Genomic DNA, 20,000 nt, shown 5'->3' with positions numbered 1-20,000 from the left:
CCCCCACCTCCCCCTACCTCCACTCCTCCCCGGCCAGTTTCCCGCCTTAAATACGCTTCCAGTTTTATCGTCAGATGGCGCAAGAGTCAGATGGCGCAAGAGTCAGATGGCCCAAGAGTCGTAGTAGGAGAATTACCATACCGGCGCCATCGCAACCTGAAATTAGTTCCATAATGTGTCCACAGATGGCGCCACCGACTCTGTTCCGCCCCTCCACTCGACCCTCATCTAGCAGGGTGAGAGAGAGAGAGAGAGAGAGAGAGAGAGAGAGAGAGAGAGAGAGAGAGAGAGGGAGGGAGAGAGAGAGAGAGAGAGAGAGAGAGAGAGAGAGAGATAGAGAACAGTAAGTAGTATGGGGGAGGAAACGCAGCATCCCTTAATTTCTCCCTCCCTCTTCTTCCCCTACCCCTTACCCATCTTCCCCTTACCCCATTCCCATTCAGCACTTTCTTTTACCCTCTTCCCATTTCCTCTACCCCTTTTCCACTTCCTGTACCCCCTTACCAGTGACTATCGTTCTCTTTATATCCCATCCTCCTCCTCCTCTTCCTCTTCCTCCTCCTCCTTAACCTCCTCTTCCTCCTCCTCCTCCTCCTCCTCCTCCTCCTCCTCCTCTTCTTCCTCCTCCTCCTTTTCCTCCTCTTCTTCCTCCTCCTCCTCCTCCTCCTCTTCCTTCTCCTCCTCTTCCTCCTCTTTCTCCTCCTCTTCCTTCTCCTCTTCCTCCTCCTCCTTCTCCTCTCCCTCGTCCTCCTCCTCTTCCTTCTCATCCTCGGTTTCCTCCTATTCCTTCTCCTCGTCCTCCTCCTCCTCCTCCTCCTCCTCCTCCTCCTCCTCCTCCTCCTCTTCCTCCCCTCTCCTTCTTCCTGTGAGTCCTAGGTTACCTGTTATGAAGGTCCTACTTCTGGAAGTCCCATAAAAGTCTTTACCTAAAATAGGACTGTGCTGAGAGCTAGGTGCTGGAGTCCTGCTGTGGGACGCCCCTCTCTTGTAGTCTTGATGCTACAGTTCTGCACTCTGAGTCTTCTTGTAGCACTCCTGTGCTGAGAATCATGTTCTTGAGAGAGTTCTACTGTGCTTAGAGTCCAGTTCCTGAGAGTCCTGTTTCTAAGAGTTCTACTGTGCTTAGAGTCCTGTTCCTGAGAGTTCTGTTCCTGAGAGTCTTGTTCCTGAGAGTACTACTGTGCTGAGAGTCCTGTTTCAGAGAGTTCTACTGTGCTTAGAGTCCTGTTCATGAGAGTTCTACTGTGCTGAGAGTCCTGTTCCTGAAAGTTCTACTGTGCTTAGAGTCCTGTTCCTGAGAGTTCTAATGTGCTGAGAGTCCTGTTCCTGAGAGAGTTCTACTGTGCTGAGAGTCCTGTTTCTGAGAGTTCTACTGTGCTTAGAGTCCTGTTCCTGAGAGAGTTCTACTGTGCTGAGAGTCCTGTTTCTGAGAGAGATCTACTGAGCTGAGAGTCCTGTTCCTGAGAGAGTTCTACTGTGCTGAGAGTTCTGTTCCTGAGAGTTCTAATGTGCTGAGAGTCCTGTTTCTCAGAGAGTTCTACTGTGCTGAGAATCCTGTTCCTGAGAGTTCTACTGTGCTGAGAGTCCTGTTTCTGAGAGTTCTACTGTGCTTAGAGTCCTGTTCCTGAGAGAGTTCTACTGTGCTGAGAATCCTGTTCCTGAGAGTTCTACTGTGCTGAGAGTCCTGTTCCTGAGAGAGTTCTACTGTGCTGAGAGTCCTGTTCCTGAGAGATCTACTGTGCTTCGAGTCCTGTTCCTAAGAGAGTTCTACTGTGCTGAGAGTCCTGTTCCTGAGAGTTCTACTGTGCTGAGACTCCTGTTCCTGAGAGTTCTACTGTGCTTAGAATCCTGTTCCTGAGAGAATTCTAATGTGCTGAGAGTCCTGTTCCTGAGAGCTCTACTGTGCTTAGAGTCCTGTTCCAGAGAGAGTTTTACTGTGCTGAGAGTCCTGTTTCTGAGAAAGTTCTACTGAAATGAGAGTCCTGTTCCTGAGAGAGTTCTACCGTGCTTAGAGTCCTGTTCCTGAGAGTTCTACTGTGCTTAGAGTCTTGTTCCTGAGAGAGTTCAACTGTGCTGAGAGTCCTGTTCCTGAGAGAGTTCTACTGTGCTGAGAGTCCTGTTCCTGAGAGTTCTACTGTGCTTAGAGTCCTGTTCCTGAGAGAGTTCTACTGTGCTGAGAATCCTATTCCTGAGAGCTCTAATGTGCTGAGAGTCCTGTTCCTGAGAGTTCTACTGTGCTTAGAGTCATGTTCTTGAGAGTTCTGTGCTGAGAGTCGTGTTCCTGAGAGAGTTCTACTGTGCTGAGAGTCCTGTTCCTGAGAGAGTTCTACTGTGCTGAGAGCCCTGTTACTGAGAGAGTTCTACTGTGATGAAAGTCCTGTTCCTAAAAGAGTTCTACTGTGCTGAGAGTCCTATTCCTGAGAATTCTACTGTGCTGAGAGCCCTGTTCCTGAGAGTTCTACTGTGCTTAGAGTCATGTTCTTGAGAGTTCTACTGTACTGAGAGTCATTTTCCTGAGAGAGTTCTACTGTGCTGAGAGTCCTGTTTCTGAGAGAGTTTTACTGAGCTGAGAGTCCTGTTCCTGAGAGAGTTCTACTGTGCTTTGAGTCCTGTTCCTGAGAGTTCTACTGTGCTTAGAGTCCTGTTCCCGAGAGAGTTCTACTGTGCTGAGAGTCCTGTTCCTGAGAGTTCTACTGTGCTTAGAGTCCTGTTCCTGAGAGAGTTCTACTGTGCCGAGAGTCCTGTTCCTGAGAGAGCTCTACTGTGCTGAGAGTCCTGTTCCTCAGAGAGTTCTACTCTGCTGAGAGTCCTGTTCCTGAGAGACTTCTACTCTGCTGAGAGTTCTATTCCTGAGAGTTTTACTGTGCTGAGAGTCCTCTTCCTGAGAGTTCTACCTTGCTTAGACTCATGTTCTTGAGAGCTCTACTGTACTGAGAGTCATGTTCCTGAGAGAGTTCTACTGTGCTGAGAATCCTGTTCCTGAGAGAGTTCTATTGTGCTGAGAGTCCTGTTCCAGAGAGAGTTCTACTGTGCTGAGAGTCCTGTTTCTGAGAGAGTTCTACTGTGCTTAGAGTCCTGTTCCTGAGAGAGTTCTACTGTGCTGAGAGTCCTGTTCCTGAGAGAGTTCTACTGTGCTGAGAGTCCTGTTCCTGAGAGAGTTCTACTGTGCTGAGAGTCCTGTTACTGAGAGAGTTCTACTGTGCTGAGAGTCCTGTTCCTGAGAGAGTTCTGCTGTGCTGAGAGTCCTATTCCTGAGAGTTCTACTGTGCTTAGAGTCCTGTTACTGAGAGAGTTCTACTGTGCTGAGAGTCCTGTTACTGAGAGAGTTCTACTGTGCTGAGAGTCCTGTTCCTGAGAGAGTTCTACTGTGCTGAGAGTCCTGTTCCAGAGAGAGTTCTACTGTGCTGAGAGTCCTGTTTCTGAGAGAGTTCTACTGTGCTTAGAGTCCTGTTCCTGAGAGAGTTCTACTGTGCTGAGAGTCCTGTTCCTGAGAGAGTTCTACTGTGCTGAGAGTCCTGTTCCTGAGAGAGTTCTACTGTGCTGAGAGTCCTGTTACTGAGAGAGTTCTACTGTGCTGAGAGTCCTGTTCCTGAGAGCTCTACTGTGCTTAGAGTCATGTTCTTGAGAGTTCTACTGTGCTGAGAGTCATGTTCCTGATAGAGTTCTACTGTGCTGAGAGTCCTGTTCCTGAGAGAGTTCTACTGTGCTGAGTGTCCTGTTCCTGAGAGCTCTACTGTGCTTAGAGTCCTGTTCCAGAGAGTTCTACTGTGCTTAGAGTCCTGTTCCCGAGGAGAGTTCTACTGTGCTGAGAGTCCTATTCCTGAGAGAGTTCTACTGTGCTGAGAGTCCTGTTCCTGAGAGTTCTACTGTGCTTAGAATCCTGTTCCTGAGACAGTTCTACTGTGCTGGAATCCTGTTCCTGAGAGTTCTACTGTGCTTAGAGTCCTGTTCCTGAGAGTTCTACTGTACTGAGAGTCCTGTTCCTGAGAGTTCTACTGTGCTTAGAGTCATGTTCTTGAGAGTTCTACTGTGCTGAGAGTCCTGTTCCTGAGAGTTCTACTGTGCTTAAGAGTCCTGTTCCTGAGAGAGTTCTACTGTGCTGGAATCCTGTTCCTGAGAGTTCTACTGTGCTTAGAGTCCTGTTCCTGAGAGTTCTACTGTACTGAGAGTCCTGTTCCTGAGTGTTCTACTGTGCTTAGAGTCATGTTCTTGAGAGTTCTACTGTGCTGAGAGTCGTGTTCCTGAGAGAGTTCTACTGTGCTGAGAGTCCTGTTCCTGAAAGAGTTCTACTGTGCTGAGAGTCCTGTTCCTGAGAGAGTTCTACTGTGCTGAGAGTCCTGTTCCTAAGAGTTCTACTGTGCTTAGAGTCATGTTCTTGAGAGTTCTACTGTGCTGAGAGTCCTGTTCCTGAGAGAGTTCTACTGTGCTGAGAGTCCTGTTCCTGAGAGTTCTACTGTGCTTAGAGTCCTGTTCCTGAGAGTTCTACTGTGCTTAGAGTCCTATTCCTGAGAGTTCTACTGTGTTGAGAGTCCTGTTCCTGAGAGTTCTACTGTGCTTAGAGTCATGTTCTTGAGAGTTCTACTGTGCTGAGAGTCATGTTCCTGAGAGAGTTCTACTGTGCTGAGAGTCCTGTTCTTGAGAGAGTTCTACTGTGCTGAGAGTTCTGTTTCTGAGAGAGTTGTACTGTGCTGAGAGTCCTGTTCCTGAGAGAGTTCTACTGTGCTGAGAGTCCTGTTCCTGAGAGAGTTCTACTGTGCTGAGAGTCCTATTCCTGAGAGTTCTATTATGTTGAGAGTCCTGTTCCTGAGAGTTCTACTCTGCTTAGAGTCATGTTCTTGAGAGTTCTACTGTGCTGAGAGTCATGATCCTGAGAGAGTTCTACTGTGCTGAGAGTCCTGTTCTTGAGAGAGTTCTACTGTGCTGAGAGTCCTGTTCCTGAGAGAGTTCTACTGTGCTGAGAGTCCTGTTCCTGAGAGTTCTACTGTGCTGAGAGTCCTGTTCCTGAGAGTTCTACTGTGCTGATAGTCCTGTTCCTGAGAGTTCTACTGTGCTGAGAGTCCTGTTCCTGAGAGTTCTACTGTGCTGAGAGTCCTGAACCTAACGAAGAAAAATATTTCATTGTGTTTGTTTATTATTAAATTGTCGTAAACTTTCCTGAAATATATTTAGAAATATATTTTAGAAAGGACTTAATTTTAAACGATTTCTTGCTAATTAACCAGTTTTACCTATTCGGCACGACACACACACACACACTCACACACTTACGTATATATATATATATATATATATATATATATATATATATATATATATATATATATATATATATATATATATATATATATATATATATATATATATATATATATATATATATATATATATATATATATATGCAAAACAACCACTCTGAAAGAATAGAGAAATTCCAAGCGCTTTCGTGACTACTCACATAATCAAGGAACTATGAAAGTAAAGCATCCAAGGAAGCTATATAAGGGGTCTGGCCAACACCTCACTATCAGATCCCACAACGGTTAAACACCTGACGCGCGCCGACCCAACTTGGATAGGTCCTATGCACAACTCACCCACAAACTATTCTACCCAAGAAAAATTAAAAATTATTATTTGTCCAGTGTATTATTAAATTCTTCCCAAATTCTATTAATTATAAATGGATCTAATTTATATAAACCAAAGGAAATATTCATATTATTGTCAAAACTGCTTTTTATGAAACAAGATTCAATTATATTCCTGTCGACCATGGACTTGCTTGATACTACTTTCTCAACTTTTTGAAAATCAATTGGATGGTTAAAATCTCTTACATGAATAAATAGAGCATTGGAATCTTGTCCAGTTCTAATGCTATATTTATGATGTTTTAATCTTAGTTCGAGATTTTTACCAGTTTGACCGTAATAAACTTTATCGCAAATTTTACAAGGAATCTTATAGACACATCCATCAGCATTTTGGGGGGAATTCTTTATCAAAAGTTTTTTTACTGTATCAAGATTTTTGAATAGAACTTTAATATTAAAAGTCTTAAGAAGAGAAGGCATATCAACCAAGTTTTCATGGTAAGGGAGAACCAACATATTTTTAGTTGAATAAGGCTGGTTGTCCCTTTTTGGATTGTAAAAAGTATTTCTAGCAACTTTAAAAGATTTATCAATTACATTTCTTGGGTATTTTAAATCATTACCTATTTCATAAATTTTGGATATTTCCTCATCTATGAACTCAGGACTACAAATTCGTAAAGCTCTCAAAAACATTGATGAGAAAACAGACAGTTTGACTCTATCTTGATGCGAGGAATAATAGTGGACATAGGAACAGTTATTTGTAGGTTTTCTGTTAATTTTAAATTTGAATTCATTATTACCCTTAATAATTAAAACATCTAGAAAAGGCAATGAGTTATTTTCTTCAAACTCAACAGTAAAGTTTATAGAATGGGCTAAGCTATTTAATTTTCCAAGGAAATGGTGTATATCTACATTTTTGGGCATAAGACACAAAATATCATCAACATATCTGAACCATTTAGCTCTATTAGGGAGGATTGTGTTAAGCAACCTTGTTTCAAAAAATTCCATGTATAGGTTACTAAGAACAGGTGAAAGAGGATTTCCCATTGCCATACCAAACTTCTGAGTGTAAAACGTATCATTAAATACAAATTTTGCATCAACAATGCAAAGTTTAGTAAGTTTAATGATAGTAGGAACTGGCAATGGTAAATCATAGTTAACGAGTTCTTCAGATAAGAAACTTAATAAATCATCAACAGGAACTTTCGTAAACAAGGAAGTAACATCAAAACTAACCATGTTAAAATCATTTAAGTCAGTCAAGGAGCTTAATTTATCAACCAAGTCTATGTTGTTTTTAACATTAAAGTTATAAATTTTGCTAACAATAGGGCTCAAAATATCAACAAGCCATTTGGATAATTTATATGAAACTGACCCTATGGAGCTAATAATTGGTCTGACTGGATTCCCTGGTTTGTGTGTTTTTATTAGTCCATACATGTAAGGCAAAGATGGATTAGTGGAAGTAAATTGTTTGACTAATTCATCTTTGCCTTTCAGTAGAAGTTTTATTGTTTTAGTGAAATTGCTGATAACGGTTTCCAGGGGATTTTTCCTAAGTTTAGAATAGGTTTCAGTATAATCTAAGAGATTATTCATTTTTTCTTGGTAATCATTTTTTTCATAATTACTATTGCATTTATTTTGTCTGCTTTAGTAAGGCGCAAATTTTTATTGTTATTAAGTGTATCATAAGACTTAAAGAATCTTTGAGGGCAATTGGGAATGTTTGGTTTTAACATAGAGCTATATACCATTCCTTTACTAATATTAATTTCATCAGAGGATAAATCAGAAAAATTTTCAAAGTTACAAAAGGCTTTTGCAATTTCAACATTATTAAGCTTTTCTGAAGTTGCAAAACTTAGGCCAAAACCTAGAGCAGCAGTTGTATGTTTGTCTAAAATTTCATCTGATAAGTTAATTACAAAATTGTTATTAGTATGCTTTGTCCAATCACTATTTTCAATTAAAATGTTTAATTTTCTTAGTAGTTTGCTCTTGAGTTCATTACAAATTCTTCTGAGTTCATTATAGCAATTATTAGCCCATTATATAAACTTTACTGTTGAGTTTGAAGAAAATAACTCATTGCCTTTTCTAGATGTTTTAATTATTAAGGGTAATAATGAATTCAAATTTAAAATTTACAGAAAACCTACAAATAACTGTTCCTATGTCCACTATTATTCCTCGCATCAAGATAGAGTCAAGCTGTCTGTTTTCTCATCACTGTTTTTGAGAGCTTTACGAATTTGTAGTCCTGAGTTCATAGACGAGGAAATATCCAAAATTTATGAAATAGGTAATGATTTAAAATACCCAAGAAATGTAATTGATAAATCTTTTAAAGTTGCTAGAAATACTTTTTACAATCCAAAAAGGGACAACCAGCCTTATTCAACTAAAAATATGTTGGTTCTCCCTTACCATGAAAACTTGGTTGATATGCCTTCTCTTCTTAAGACTTTTAATATTGAAGTTCTATTCAAAAATCTTGATACAGTAAAAAAACTTTTGATAAAGAATTCCCCCCAAAATGCTGATGGATGTGTCTATAAGATTCCTTGTAAAATTTGCGATAAAGTTTATTACGGTCAAACTGGTAAAAATCTCGAACTAAGATTAAAACAACATAAATATAGCATTAGAACTGGACAAGATTCCAATGCTCTATTTATTCAGGTAAGAGATTTTAACCATCCAATTGATTTTCAAAAAGTTGAGAAAGTAGTATCAAGCAAGTCCATGGTCGACAGGAATATAATTGAATCTTGTTTCATAAAAAGCAGTTTTGACAATAATATGAATATTTCCTTTGGTTTATATAAATTAGATCCATTAATAATTAATAGAATTTGGGAAGAATTTAATAATACACTGGACAAATAATAATTTTTAAATTTTCTTGGGTAGAATAGTTTGTGGGTGAGTTGTGCAAAGGACCTATCCAGTTGGGTCGGCGCGCGTCAGGTGTTTAACCGTTGTGGGATCTGATAGTGAGGTGTTGGCCAGACCCCTTATATAGCTTCCTTGGATGCTTTACTTTCATAGTTCCTTGATAATGTGAGTAGTCACGAAAGCGCTTGGAATTTCTCTATTCTTTCACAGTGGTTGTTTTGCATATTCTGAAATCACCTGTTTACTGTGATCTTATTGCATGTATATATATATATATATATATATATATATATATATATATATATATATATATATATATATATATATATATATATATATATATATATATATATATATATATATATATATATATATATATACACATATATGTGCGTGTGTGTTTCTGTCATTCTTTATCTATATATCTGTCTTTTCATCTATCTATTTATCTTTCTATTTCTTTTTCACTCTCGTAACGTTTTGAATCATTCACTGATCGCATTATTCCCCTAAGACATAAACTCTACTTTCAAACTCTCCCACATTTCATGTTGTGATCTATTCTCTGTCTCGTCTCCCCGTGGCTCACCTCTGTCTCTCTCTCGCCCAGGTTGAAGATCGAGAGACTGGGGGGAGCGTGGTGTCCCCGGAAGATGGTGGGGACTGCGGACTCCAAGGAGTACCTGGAGATCGACTTGGAGACAACTCACGTCATCTCGGCCACGGAGAGCCAGGGACGCTTTGGCAACGGACAGGGAGTGGAGTTCGTGGAGACGTACATGCTGGAGTACTGGAGGCCGGGAGTCACCTCCTGGTATACCTACAAGAGGTGGGACGGTGAGAAGGTCAGTACCTGGGAACCTTGTGTGGGTATTTTACTGTAAGCGATGGTCAGTGGGCAACCCCCACCTGTTTCTGGGTTGTAAATGAGAGACAGTGGGCAACCTCCACCTGTTTCTCCGTTGTAAACGAGGGTCAGTGAGCAAACCCCCATCTGTTCGTTGTAAACGGAGACCAGTGTTTCATCGTTATAAACAGTGTGTATTAGCGTCTAAGTGACGCTAGTACACACCGTGTGTGATACATAGGGTGTGTATTAGTGAAACAACGTTTCGCCTGCACGGCAGGCTTCTTCAGTAGAATACAGAGGTGACATGGTGGAGACAGTGGTTGAAGTGGAGAGGTAATGTTAAGGTGGTCAGTCCCTCAGCCTTGATAGTAAGTGGTCAGTCCCTCAGCCTTGATAGTTGGTACTCAGTACCTCAGCCTTGATAGTTGGTAGTCAGTCCCCCAGCCTTGATAGTAGATTGTCAGTCCCTCAGCCTTGATAGTTGGTAGTCAGTCCCTCAGCCTTGATAGTTGGTAGTCAGTCCATCAGCCTTGATAGTTGGTAGTCAGTCCCTCAGCCTTGATAGTTGGTAATCAGTCCCTCAGCCTTGATAGTTGGTAGTCAGTCCCTCAGCCTTGATATTTAGTAGTCAGTCCCTCAGCCTTGATAGTTGGTAGTCAGTCCCTCAGCCTTGATAGTTGGTAGTCAGTCCCTCAGCCTTGATAGTTGGTAGTCAGTCCCTCAGCCTTGATAGTTGGTAGTCAGTCCCTCAGCCTTGATAGTTGGTAGTCAGTCCCTCAGCCTTGATAGTTGGTAGTCAGTCCCTCAGCCTTGATAGTTGGTAGTCAGTCCCTCAGCCTTTATAGCTGGTAGTCAGTCCCTCAGCCTTGATTGTTGGTAGTCAGTCCCTCAGCCTTGATAGTTGGTAGTCAGTCCCTCAGCCTTGATAGTTGGTAGTCAGTCCCCTCTGCACCTTGACAGTAGGGTTAGATCAGCCAAGTAACCGTTTCTCAAACCCTTCTCTTCCTCTCTCTCTCGATCTCCCTCTCTCTTCTCTTCTCCTCCCGTCTTCGTCTCCAATCCTCCTCTCTCTCTCCTCTCTCTCTCCGACTCACTCTCTCTCTCTCTCTCTCTCTCTCTCTCTCTCTCTCTCTCTCTCTCTCTCTCTCTCTCTCTCTCTCTCTCTCTCTCTCTCTCTCTCTCTCTCTCTCTCTCTCTCTCTCTCTCACAGCTGTTACGACAAGTTACAACAAGTTCCACCAACATAATTTACCCTGAACGGAGTCTAACTTGGCGAGGTATTACATTTTTTAATGAAACTCAAGTCGACCAGAGTCAACAGGAAAGTTGAAGCATTATGGAACTTGATTTAAACTTTATTCTGTGTGTGTGTGTGTGTGTGTGTGTGTATGTGTGTGTGTGTGTGTGTGTGTGTGTGTGTGTGTGTGTGTGTGTGTGTGTGTGTGTGTGTGTGTGTGTGTGTGTGTGTGTGTGTGTGTGTGTGTGTGTGTGTGTGTGTGTGTGTGTGTGTATGTACTCACCTAGTTGAGGTTGCAGGGGTCGAGTCCAAGCTCCTGGCCCCGCCTCTTCACTGGTCGCTACTAGGTCACTCTCCCTGAGCCGTGAGCTTTATCATACCTCTGCTTAAAGCTATGTATGGATCCTGCCTCCACTACATCGCTTCCCAAACTATTCCACTTACTGACTACTCTGTGGCTGAAGAAATACTTCCTAACATCCCTGTGATTCATCTGTGTCTTCAGCTTCCAACTGTGTCCCCTTGTTACTGTGTCCAATCTCTGGAACATCCTGTCTTTGTCCACCTTGTCAATTCCTCTCAGTATTTTGTATGTCGTTATCATGTCCCCCCTATCTCTCCTGTCCTCCAGTGTCGTCAGGTTGATTTCCCTTAACCTCTCCTCGTAGGACATACCTCTTAGCTCTGGGACTAGTCTTGTTGCAAACCTTTGCACTTTCTCTAGTTTCTTTACGTGCTTGGCTAGGTGTGGGTTCCAAACTGGTGCCGCATACTCCAATATGGGCCTAACGTACACGGTGTACAGGGTCCTGAATGATTCCTTATTAAGATGTCGGAATGCTGTTCTGAGGTTTGCTAGGCGCCCATATGCTGCAGCAGTTATTTGATTGATGTGCGCTTCAGGAGATGTGCCTGGTGTTATACTCACCCCAAGAACTTTTTCCTTGAGTGAGGTTTGTAGTCTCTGACCCCCTAGACTGTACTCCGTCTGCGGCCTTCTTTGCCCTTCCCCAATCTTCATGACTTTGCACTTGGTGGGATTGAACTCCAGGAGCCAATTGCTGGACCAGGTCTGCAGCCTGTCCAGATCCCTTTGTAGTTCTGCCTGGTCTTCGATCGAGTGAATTCTTCTCATCAACTTCACGTCATCTGCAAACAGGGACACCTCAGAGTCTATTCCTTCCGTCATGTCGTTCACAAATACCAGAAACAGCACTTTTCCTAGGACTGACCCCTGCGGGACCCCGCTGGTCACAGGTGCCCACTCTGATACCTCGCCACGTACCATGACTCGCTGCTGTCTTCCTGACAAGTATTCCCTGATCCATTGTAGTGCCTTCTCTGTTATCCCTGCTTGGTCCTCCAGTTTTTGCACCAATCTCTTGTGTGGAACTGTGTCAAACGCCTTCTTGCAGTCCAAGAAAATGCAATCCACGCACCCCTCTCTCTCTTGTCTTACTGCTGTCACCATGTCATAGAACTCCAGTAGGTTTGTGACACAGGATTTCCCGTCACTGAAACCATGTTGGCTGCTGTTGATGAGATCATTCCTTTCTAGGTGTTCCACCACTCTTCTCCTGATAATCTTCTCCATGATTTTGCATACTATACATGTCAGTGACACTGGTCTGTAGTTTAATGCTTCATGTCTGTCTCCTTTTTTAAAGATTGGGACTACATTTGCTGTCTTCCATGCCTCAGGCAATCTCCCTGTTTCGATAGATGTATTGAATATTGTTGTTAGGGGTACACATAGCGCCTCTGCTCCCTCTCTCAATACCCATGGGGAGATGTTATCTGGCCCCATTGCCTTTGAGGTATCTAGCTCACTCAGAAGCCTCTTCACTTCTTCCTCGGTTGTGTGCACTGTGTCCAGCACTTGGTGGTGTGCCCCACCTCTCCGTCTTTCTGGAGTCCCTTCTGTCTCCTCTGTGAACACTTCTTTGAATCTCTTGTTGAGTTCTTCACATACTTCACGGTCATTTCTTGTTGTCTCTCCTCCTTCCTTCCTTAGCCTGATTACCTGGTCCTTGACTGTTGTTTTCCTCCTGATGTGGCTGTACAACAGTTTCGGGTCAGATTTGGCTTTCGCTGCTATGTCATTTTCATATTGTCTTTGGGCCTCCCTTCTTATCTGTGCATATTCGTTTCTGGCTCTACGACTGTTCTCCTTATTCTCCTGGGTCCTTTGCCTTCTATATTTCTTCCATTCCCTAGCACACTTGGTTTTTGCCTCCCTGCACCTTTGGGTAAACCATGGGCTCATCCTGGCTTTTTCATTATTCCTGTTACCCTTGGGTACAAACCTCTCCTCAGCCTCCTTGCATTTTGTTGCTACATATTCCATCATCTCATTAACTGGCTTCCCTGCCAGTTCTCTGTCCCACTGAACCTCATTCAGGTAGTTCCTCATTCCTGTGTAGTCCCCTTTCTTGTAGTTTGGCTTCATTCGTCCTGGCCTTCCTGCTTCTCCCTCCACTTGTAGCTCTACTGTGTATTCGAAGCTTAAAACCACATGGTCACTGGCCCCAAGGGGTCTTTCATATGTGATGTCCTCGATATCTGCACTACTCAAGGTGAATACTAAGTCCAGCCTTGCTGGTTCATCCTCTCCTCTCTCCCTTGTAGTGTCCCTTACGTGTTGGCACATGAAGTTTTCCAGTACCACCTCCATCATCTTAGCCCTCCATGTATCTTGGCCCCCATGTGGGTCCAAGTTCTCCCAATCGATCTCCTTGTGGTTAAAGTCACCCATGATCAGGAGCTTTGCCCTGCATGCATGAGCTCTTCTGGCCACTCTAGCCATTGTGTCAACCATCGCTCTATTGCTCTCGTCGTACTCTTGCCTTGGCCTGTGTGTGTGTGTGTGTGTGTGTGTGTGTGTGTGTGTGTGTGTGTGTGTGTGTGTGTGTGTGTGTGTGTGTGTGTGTGTGTGTGTGTGTGTGTGTATGTGTGTGTGTGTGTGTGTGTGTGTGTGTGTGTGTGTGTGTGTGTGTGTATGTGTGTGTGTGTATGTGTGTGTGTATGTGTGTGTGTGTGTATGTGTGTGTGTGTGTGTGTGTGTGTGTGTGTGTGTGTGTATGTGTGTGTGTGTGTGTCTGTGTGTGTGTGTGTGTGTGTGTGTGTGTGTGTGTGTGTGTGTGTGTGTGTGTGTGTGTGTGTGTGTGTGTGTGTCTGTGTGTCTGTGTGTGTGTGTGTGTCTGTGTGTGTGTGTGTGTGTGTGTGTGTGTGTGTGTGTGTGTCTGTGTGTGTGTGTGTGTGTGTCTGTGTGTGTGTGTGTGTGTCTGTGTGTGTGTGTGTGTGTGTGTGTGTGTGTGTGTGTGTGTGTGTGTGTGTGTGTCTGTGTGTATGTGTGTCTGTATGTGTGTGTGTGTCTGTGTGTGTGTGTCTGTGTGTGTGTGTATGTGTGTGTGTGTATGTGTGTGTGTGTATGTGTGTGTGTGTATGCGTGTGTGTGTGTGTGTGTGTATGTGTGTGTGTGTGTGTGTGTGTGTGTGTGTGTGTGTGTGTGTGTGTGTGTGTGTGTGTGTGTGTGTGTGTGTGTGTGTGTGTCAGCCGTGACGTTCCTGTCACATTCTCTCTCTCTCTCTGTTTTCCCCTTCCTTCCCCCCCTCTTATATTCCATCTCCCTCCCCCAGTCGATTTCTTTCCCCCCTCCCCTTCCCACCTATTCTCCTCCTTCCCCTACCTCGCCAGAGGTTGTAGATGATCACGTGACCACATCCAGGCAGGAGTCTTGTACGTGGTTCAGTGTACACACAGAATGTTTACTGGTGTACACAAGGGGATATTTAAGAGTGTACACAAGGGATGTTTGCCCTTGTACAAAGAATATTTACTGGTGTACTGTACACTTAGGATGTGTGGTACATGATGGAGAGGGAGTAAATAATGGAGATTGGGAGAGTAAATGATGGAGAGAATGAAAATAAATGATGGAGAGGAGCAAAAAGAAGGGAATAAATAAATAAATAAATAAATGAACCTGGCAGTAAAGACGTGCTAGCAGGAAGAACTCAATAAAATAGAACAATAACGTTCTTCACTACGTTTATGTCCCTAAGACCGGTGTTATATACCGTTATTTACAGTAAATATATTAGATACCGTACTGTGGGTAACGTAGTGAGAGAGAAAGAGAGAAAGAGAGAGAGAGCGAGAAAGTGCACTCTACATCTCATATCCTCATAAGGAGAGATAAAAGTCAGTTTGTGTTGATCAGTGTGGCGCTGGTGAGAGACTGACCTCCAGACCCGGGTGTAAGTATAAGGTCAACTAGCCTGGAGATCGACCCCCCTCACCCAACCTTTCCCCTCCTTTCCCCTCTCTCCTAATCCTAACCCGTGGTTGACTACCCTGACAACCCAAACCAGCGACCAGCCAGCCAGCCACTACCAGGCTTCTGGCGCTGGTTACGGCCGGATGTGTGGTCGTGTGACGCACCCAGAGCGTCAGTGACGGTAAAAATGATGTCTGGGAGGACTGAAGTGAAACACACAAACACAAAACATCCAGACACCTTTGCCACCAGTGTTTACAGTGGAAAAACACATCGGAGTTTGTTTGGTTTCCACCCAAACAGGTTTAGATCCTTCTACTCTCCATGTTTTTTTTTTTATGGCTGGCATCAAGTGTTTAAACCTTGCTAAGAAATATTGGCGGAGGTTTTTTTTTTTTATATCCAGACGATGGTTGGAACCTTCTTGTACGTCTCTGTGAGGAAATCGAAGATAAACACAGATGGGGATGGGAAGGAGGAAAATGGGAGGGAAGGGGAGCAGGGAGGGAGGGGTAAATAGGAAATGTGTTGGAGAAAAGAGCATCGGTTGTGTGGAGACGCTTGGATCCTGCAGGTTCAGGCAGCAGATCCTTTAAATTAGTCTGGATCCCCCTGGGTGTTGAAGGATCCTACCTGGCCACCACTCCTCCCCTGGAAAACATATTGCTCTCTCTCTCTCTCTCTCTCTCTCTCTCTCTCTCTCTCTCTCTCTCTCTCTCTCTCTCTCTCTCTCTCTCTCTCTCTCTTTCTCTCTAACTTTTATTTGCACAGGATTTTACAAGGTTAGGGTAAGGGTTTCTAACTATTTGCAAGAGCTGTCACCTACATCAGCTCATTTGAAAGCCTTTTTATTGTTATGGGACATACAAGTAGAGAACATCGTGAAGTTGGAGCCATCTCTCTGCGATTTCATTTGGTTATTTATTTCATCAGTGTCAGTATGCTGTACGAACATGTTCCAGACTCGAGTCATCCTGGGAATAAGTAATCTCAGATGAAGTGATGTTCTGGAGAAAGTTACAGCCAGAATGTAGTTGTTGTTTGCTGCCCGTCTTGTGGTATAGAAACTGTCTTCTCTCTGACCATAGAGTGGAGCCAAGTGTGGTAGCTTAACAACATTTGCCTTGTACATAACAGTAAGGCCGTCCACATCTCTCCGGTGTTGAAGGCTCTGCTGAAATAACAGATCTGTCCAGGATGGGTCTAGGCGAGAGATGAGTCATCTTGCTCTGTTCTCTATTCTGTCCAGAAGTCGTAGATGAAACAAGGGGTAGGCAGTCCAAGAAAGTGGAGCATTCTCAAGGTGTAAGCGTGCTTGTGCCTTTACTGTCAAGCAGTGCTCTTAGCTTTCTGGCTGCCTTGCTTGCAAGATTTACCACGTGAATTTTCCATTGACATTTTGGATTTAAATCTCATTCTTAGGATATCCACCTCATCCGCGGGTTCTAACATTTTTCCATCCATTATCTAGTATTAACATCACGGTGCCTAGAGACCATCATCATTTGTGATTTTTCAGAAGCAAATGTAACCTAGCATCGTTTACCCCAGACTGACATAGCTGTAAGCTGGTGACTAATGTAACTTAAGAGCAGCTGGTATTGCCTCTCTTTACTGTCAACTGCACATTCATGGGATTCTGGGATGACTGAAGTCTGTCATAGGAGTACATGTTCAATAAAGATGGCCCAAGTATGCTTCTTAGTGGAACCCTGGCACTGGTTGAGTGTCATTAGTGATGACCTTGAAGGTTATCAAGACGTAGCGGAGAACCATAGACTACAAGAGTACAATGTATATGGAAGGAGGTAGGGAGAGAGAGAGGGAGGGAGAGGGAGGGAGAGGGAAAGAGAGAAAGGGAGGGAGGGAGGTAGGAAGGGAGAGAGGGAGGGAGGTAGGAAGGGAGAGAGGGGGAGGGAGAGAAGAACATACACAGAGATGACAAGCAAGAATAAATACACAAAGTGGTTTAAGTGAAATATTGTTGATTTAGAAGATGGGAAGAGTGAGTTATCTTTACAAACCACTCCCCTCCCCATCACCTCACCTGCACTACCCCTCCCCATCACGCCACCTACACAAACCCTCCCCATCACGCTACCTACACTACCCCCATCATCCCACCTGCACTACCCTTCCCCATAACCCCACCTGCACTACCCCTCCCCATCACCCCACCTGCACTACTCCTCACCTTCATTCTGTCTGCACCTCCCCTCCTCATCTATTCTCCTCACCTTCCTCTGCACCTCAATCTTCCTCTTCCTTCTCCTTCATCCTCTTTCCTTCATTATATTATCTTGGCTTTTCTCTCCCCACACCTCCATCCTTCTCCCCAGAGAGTGATCGTGTCACCTTCAAGGATCACAACAGTGTCACTGTCACAGTCGCAAGAAAAGTGATAGACTGGATAACAAGATCCTTCAAAACAAGAGCTGCAGAGCTGTACTCCAACATCTCAGGTCATGGCAGACGAAGTCGTAGACCTGGAGAACGTACTGAGAACCGTCACTGCTTGCGAGGATTCAGTCAAGGGCCTAAATTACATTGGGATCGTTTGAAGTCACGTAATCTGTACTCCTTGGAACATAGGCGAGAGAGATAATTCATAATCGACACCTGGAAAATTCTCCGTCGACTGGTCCCAAATCTGCACACAAATCATTATTCCCCTGAAAATAAGATGCTTGGCAGATTGGGCCGTGAATACACAAAAGAACAACTCAGTAAGTGTGAGGGAACCAAGACTTTTCAACGTCCTCGCTTCATACATAAGGGGGGGGATCACCAACAGACCCCTGGCTGTCTACAAAAGGAACTGAAGGAGATTCTCAAGTCAGTTCCTGATCAGCCGGGCTGTTGGTGCTTACGTTAGTTTGAATTGGTGCGTCCAGCACCAACAAACTGGTTGATCATGTCACCCACCGGGAGGCCTGGTCCAGGACCGGGCCACGGGAGCATTGACTCCACGGAAGACTCTCCAGGTAGCAGACCCTCCGCTAGGCGCCCCCTCTGTCTCCCCTCTCCATCTATTACACCAGGTCAGTAAATCTATCTTGAGCAACCTTGTGAGACCTTAACACTTGTAAGTGTACATGCAGGGGGATAATGACTCCCTTCCCTCCCCCTCCCATCCCCTCCCTCCCCCACCATGCCCCTCCCTCCCCCTCCTCCACCATCCCCTTCCCTCCCCCTCCATCCCCTTCCCCCTCCCTCCCCCTCCATTTCCCTCCCCCCACCTCCCCCTCTATCCCTTCCTTTCATCTTCCTCACCCCTTCTCTCCCTCACCCCTCTTTCACCCCTCCCTCATTCCTTCCTTATCCTATTTTATCTCACTCCTCTTTAACCTCTCCCTCATCCCTCCCCCACCCTTCTCTCACCTTTCCCTCTCCCTCAGGGGGAGAGTAACATGGAAGATAGGGAGAATAACAGGAAGGTTAGGGAGGGTAACAGGGGGTAGGGAAAGTGACAAGGGTAGAGAGCGTAACAGGGAAGGTAAGGAGAGTAACAGGGAGGGTAGAGAGAGTAATAGGGAGGGTAGGGAGAGTAACACGTAAGGTAGGGAGGGTAGTTAGAGTAACAGGGAGAGCAAGGAGAGAGTAACAGGTAGGGTAGGGAGAGTAATAAGGAAGGTAAGGAAAGTAACAGGGAGGGTAGGGAGAGTAACAAGGAGGATAAGGAAAGTAACAAGGAGGGTAGAGAGAGTAACAGGGAGGGTAGGGAGAGTAACAGGAGGGTAGGGAGAGTAACAGGGAAGGTAGGGGGAGAGTAACAAGGAGAGTAGGGAGAGTAACAAGGAGGGTAGGGAGAATAACAAGGAAAGTAGGGAGAGTAACAAGGAGGGTAGGGAGAGTAACAGGGAGGGTAGGGAGAGTAACAGGGAAGGTAGGGGTAGAGTAACAAAGAGGGTAGGGAGAGTAACAGGGATGGTAGGGAGAGAAACAAGGAGGGTAGGAAGAGTAACAGGCAAGGTAGGGAGAGTAACAGGGAGGGTAGGAAGAGTAACAGGGAGGGTAGGGAGGGTAACAGGGAAGGTAGAGAGAGTAACAGAGAGGGTAGGGAGAGTAACAAGGAGAGTAGGGAGAGTAACAAGGAGGGTAGGAAGAGTAACAGGCAAGATAGGGAGAGTAACAGGGAGGGTAACAGGGAAGGTAGAAAGAGTAACAGAGAGGGTAGGGAGAGTAACAAGGAGGATAGGGAGAGCAAAATGCATGGTAGGGAGAGTAACAGGGAGGGTAGAAAGAGTAACAGGGAGGGTAGGGAGAGTAACAGGGAGGGAGAACAGATGAAATTTGTTTGAGAGAAATTCTGTTTTCCTGTTTTAATTTGTAGCATATTTTGTGACCCTTCCCTCCCCCCTTCTCCTCCCCCTTCCTCTCCCCTTCATCCCTTTCTTCCCCTTCACCTCTTCCCTTCTCCCTTCCCCTCCCCCTTTATCCCTTTCTTCCCCTTCACCCCTTCCCTCCCCTTCACTTTCCCTCCCCACTTCCCTCCCCTTCAACCCTTCCTCCCCTTAACCTTTCCCCTCCATTTTCCCCTTTCCTCCCCCACTTCTCCTCCCCCTTCAAACCTTCACCCCTTCCCCCTTCCCCTCCCTTTCACCTTCTTTGCTCCCGCTTTCCCTTCCTCTTTACCCCTTTCCTCCCCCTTTTCCCTCCCCTTTACCCCATCCCTCCCCCTTTCCCTCCCCCTTTCCCTCCCCTTTACCCCATCCCTCCCCCTTTCCCTCCCCCTTTCCCTCCCCTTTCCTCCCCCTTCCGGTCCTCTTTCACCACCCTTCCCCTCCCCTTCACCCCTTCCCATCCCCATTCCCTCTATCTTCCCTTCTTTCTCCCTCCAGTCTCTCTCTCCCCATCACCCCTTCCCCTTACCTTCCCATCTCCCTTCCCTCTTCTCCCTCCCCCTCCCCCCCCACTTCCCTCTTCCCTTCCCCTCCTCTTTCCTATCCCTTCCCCCCTCCTCCTCCCCCTACCCCATCCCACTTTCCCCTTGCCCATCCCCTCCCTTCTACCTTCCTCTTTCTCCTCCCTTCTGCCTACTACTTTCCTCTCCCTCTTGCCCCTCCCCCTCCCTCTTGCCCCTCCCCCTCCCCGTGACTGAGTCACACTTGGTGTAGTGGG

The 20,000-nt window shown here is 45.0% G+C and overlaps 1 protein-coding gene across 3 annotated transcripts in view; it reads left to right on the top strand.

The window, feature by feature from the left end:
- Positions 1-20,000, top strand: part of LOC128684751 (discoidin domain-containing receptor 2-like) — a 437,491-nt gene that overhangs the window by 250,608 nt on the left and 166,883 nt on the right. For all 3 annotated transcript variants that reach the window (XM_070104357.1, XM_070104351.1, XM_070104350.1), the window contains exon 3: positions 9,124-9,358. In XM_070104357.1, coding sequence (XP_069960458.1) covers positions 9,124-9,358 — 235 coding nt within the window. The remainder of the gene's footprint in view (positions 1-9,123; positions 9,359-20,000) is intronic.

Source organism: Cherax quadricarinatus, chromosome 5 (assembly GCF_038502225.1).
Source record: "Cherax quadricarinatus isolate ZL_2023a chromosome 5, ASM3850222v1, whole genome shotgun sequence".
NCBI classification, from domain to species: Eukaryota; Metazoa; Arthropoda; class Malacostraca; order Decapoda; family Parastacidae; genus Cherax; species Cherax quadricarinatus.
Note: the sequence above shows the minus strand (reverse complement) of the source record. Positions and strands in the feature narration are given on the sequence as shown.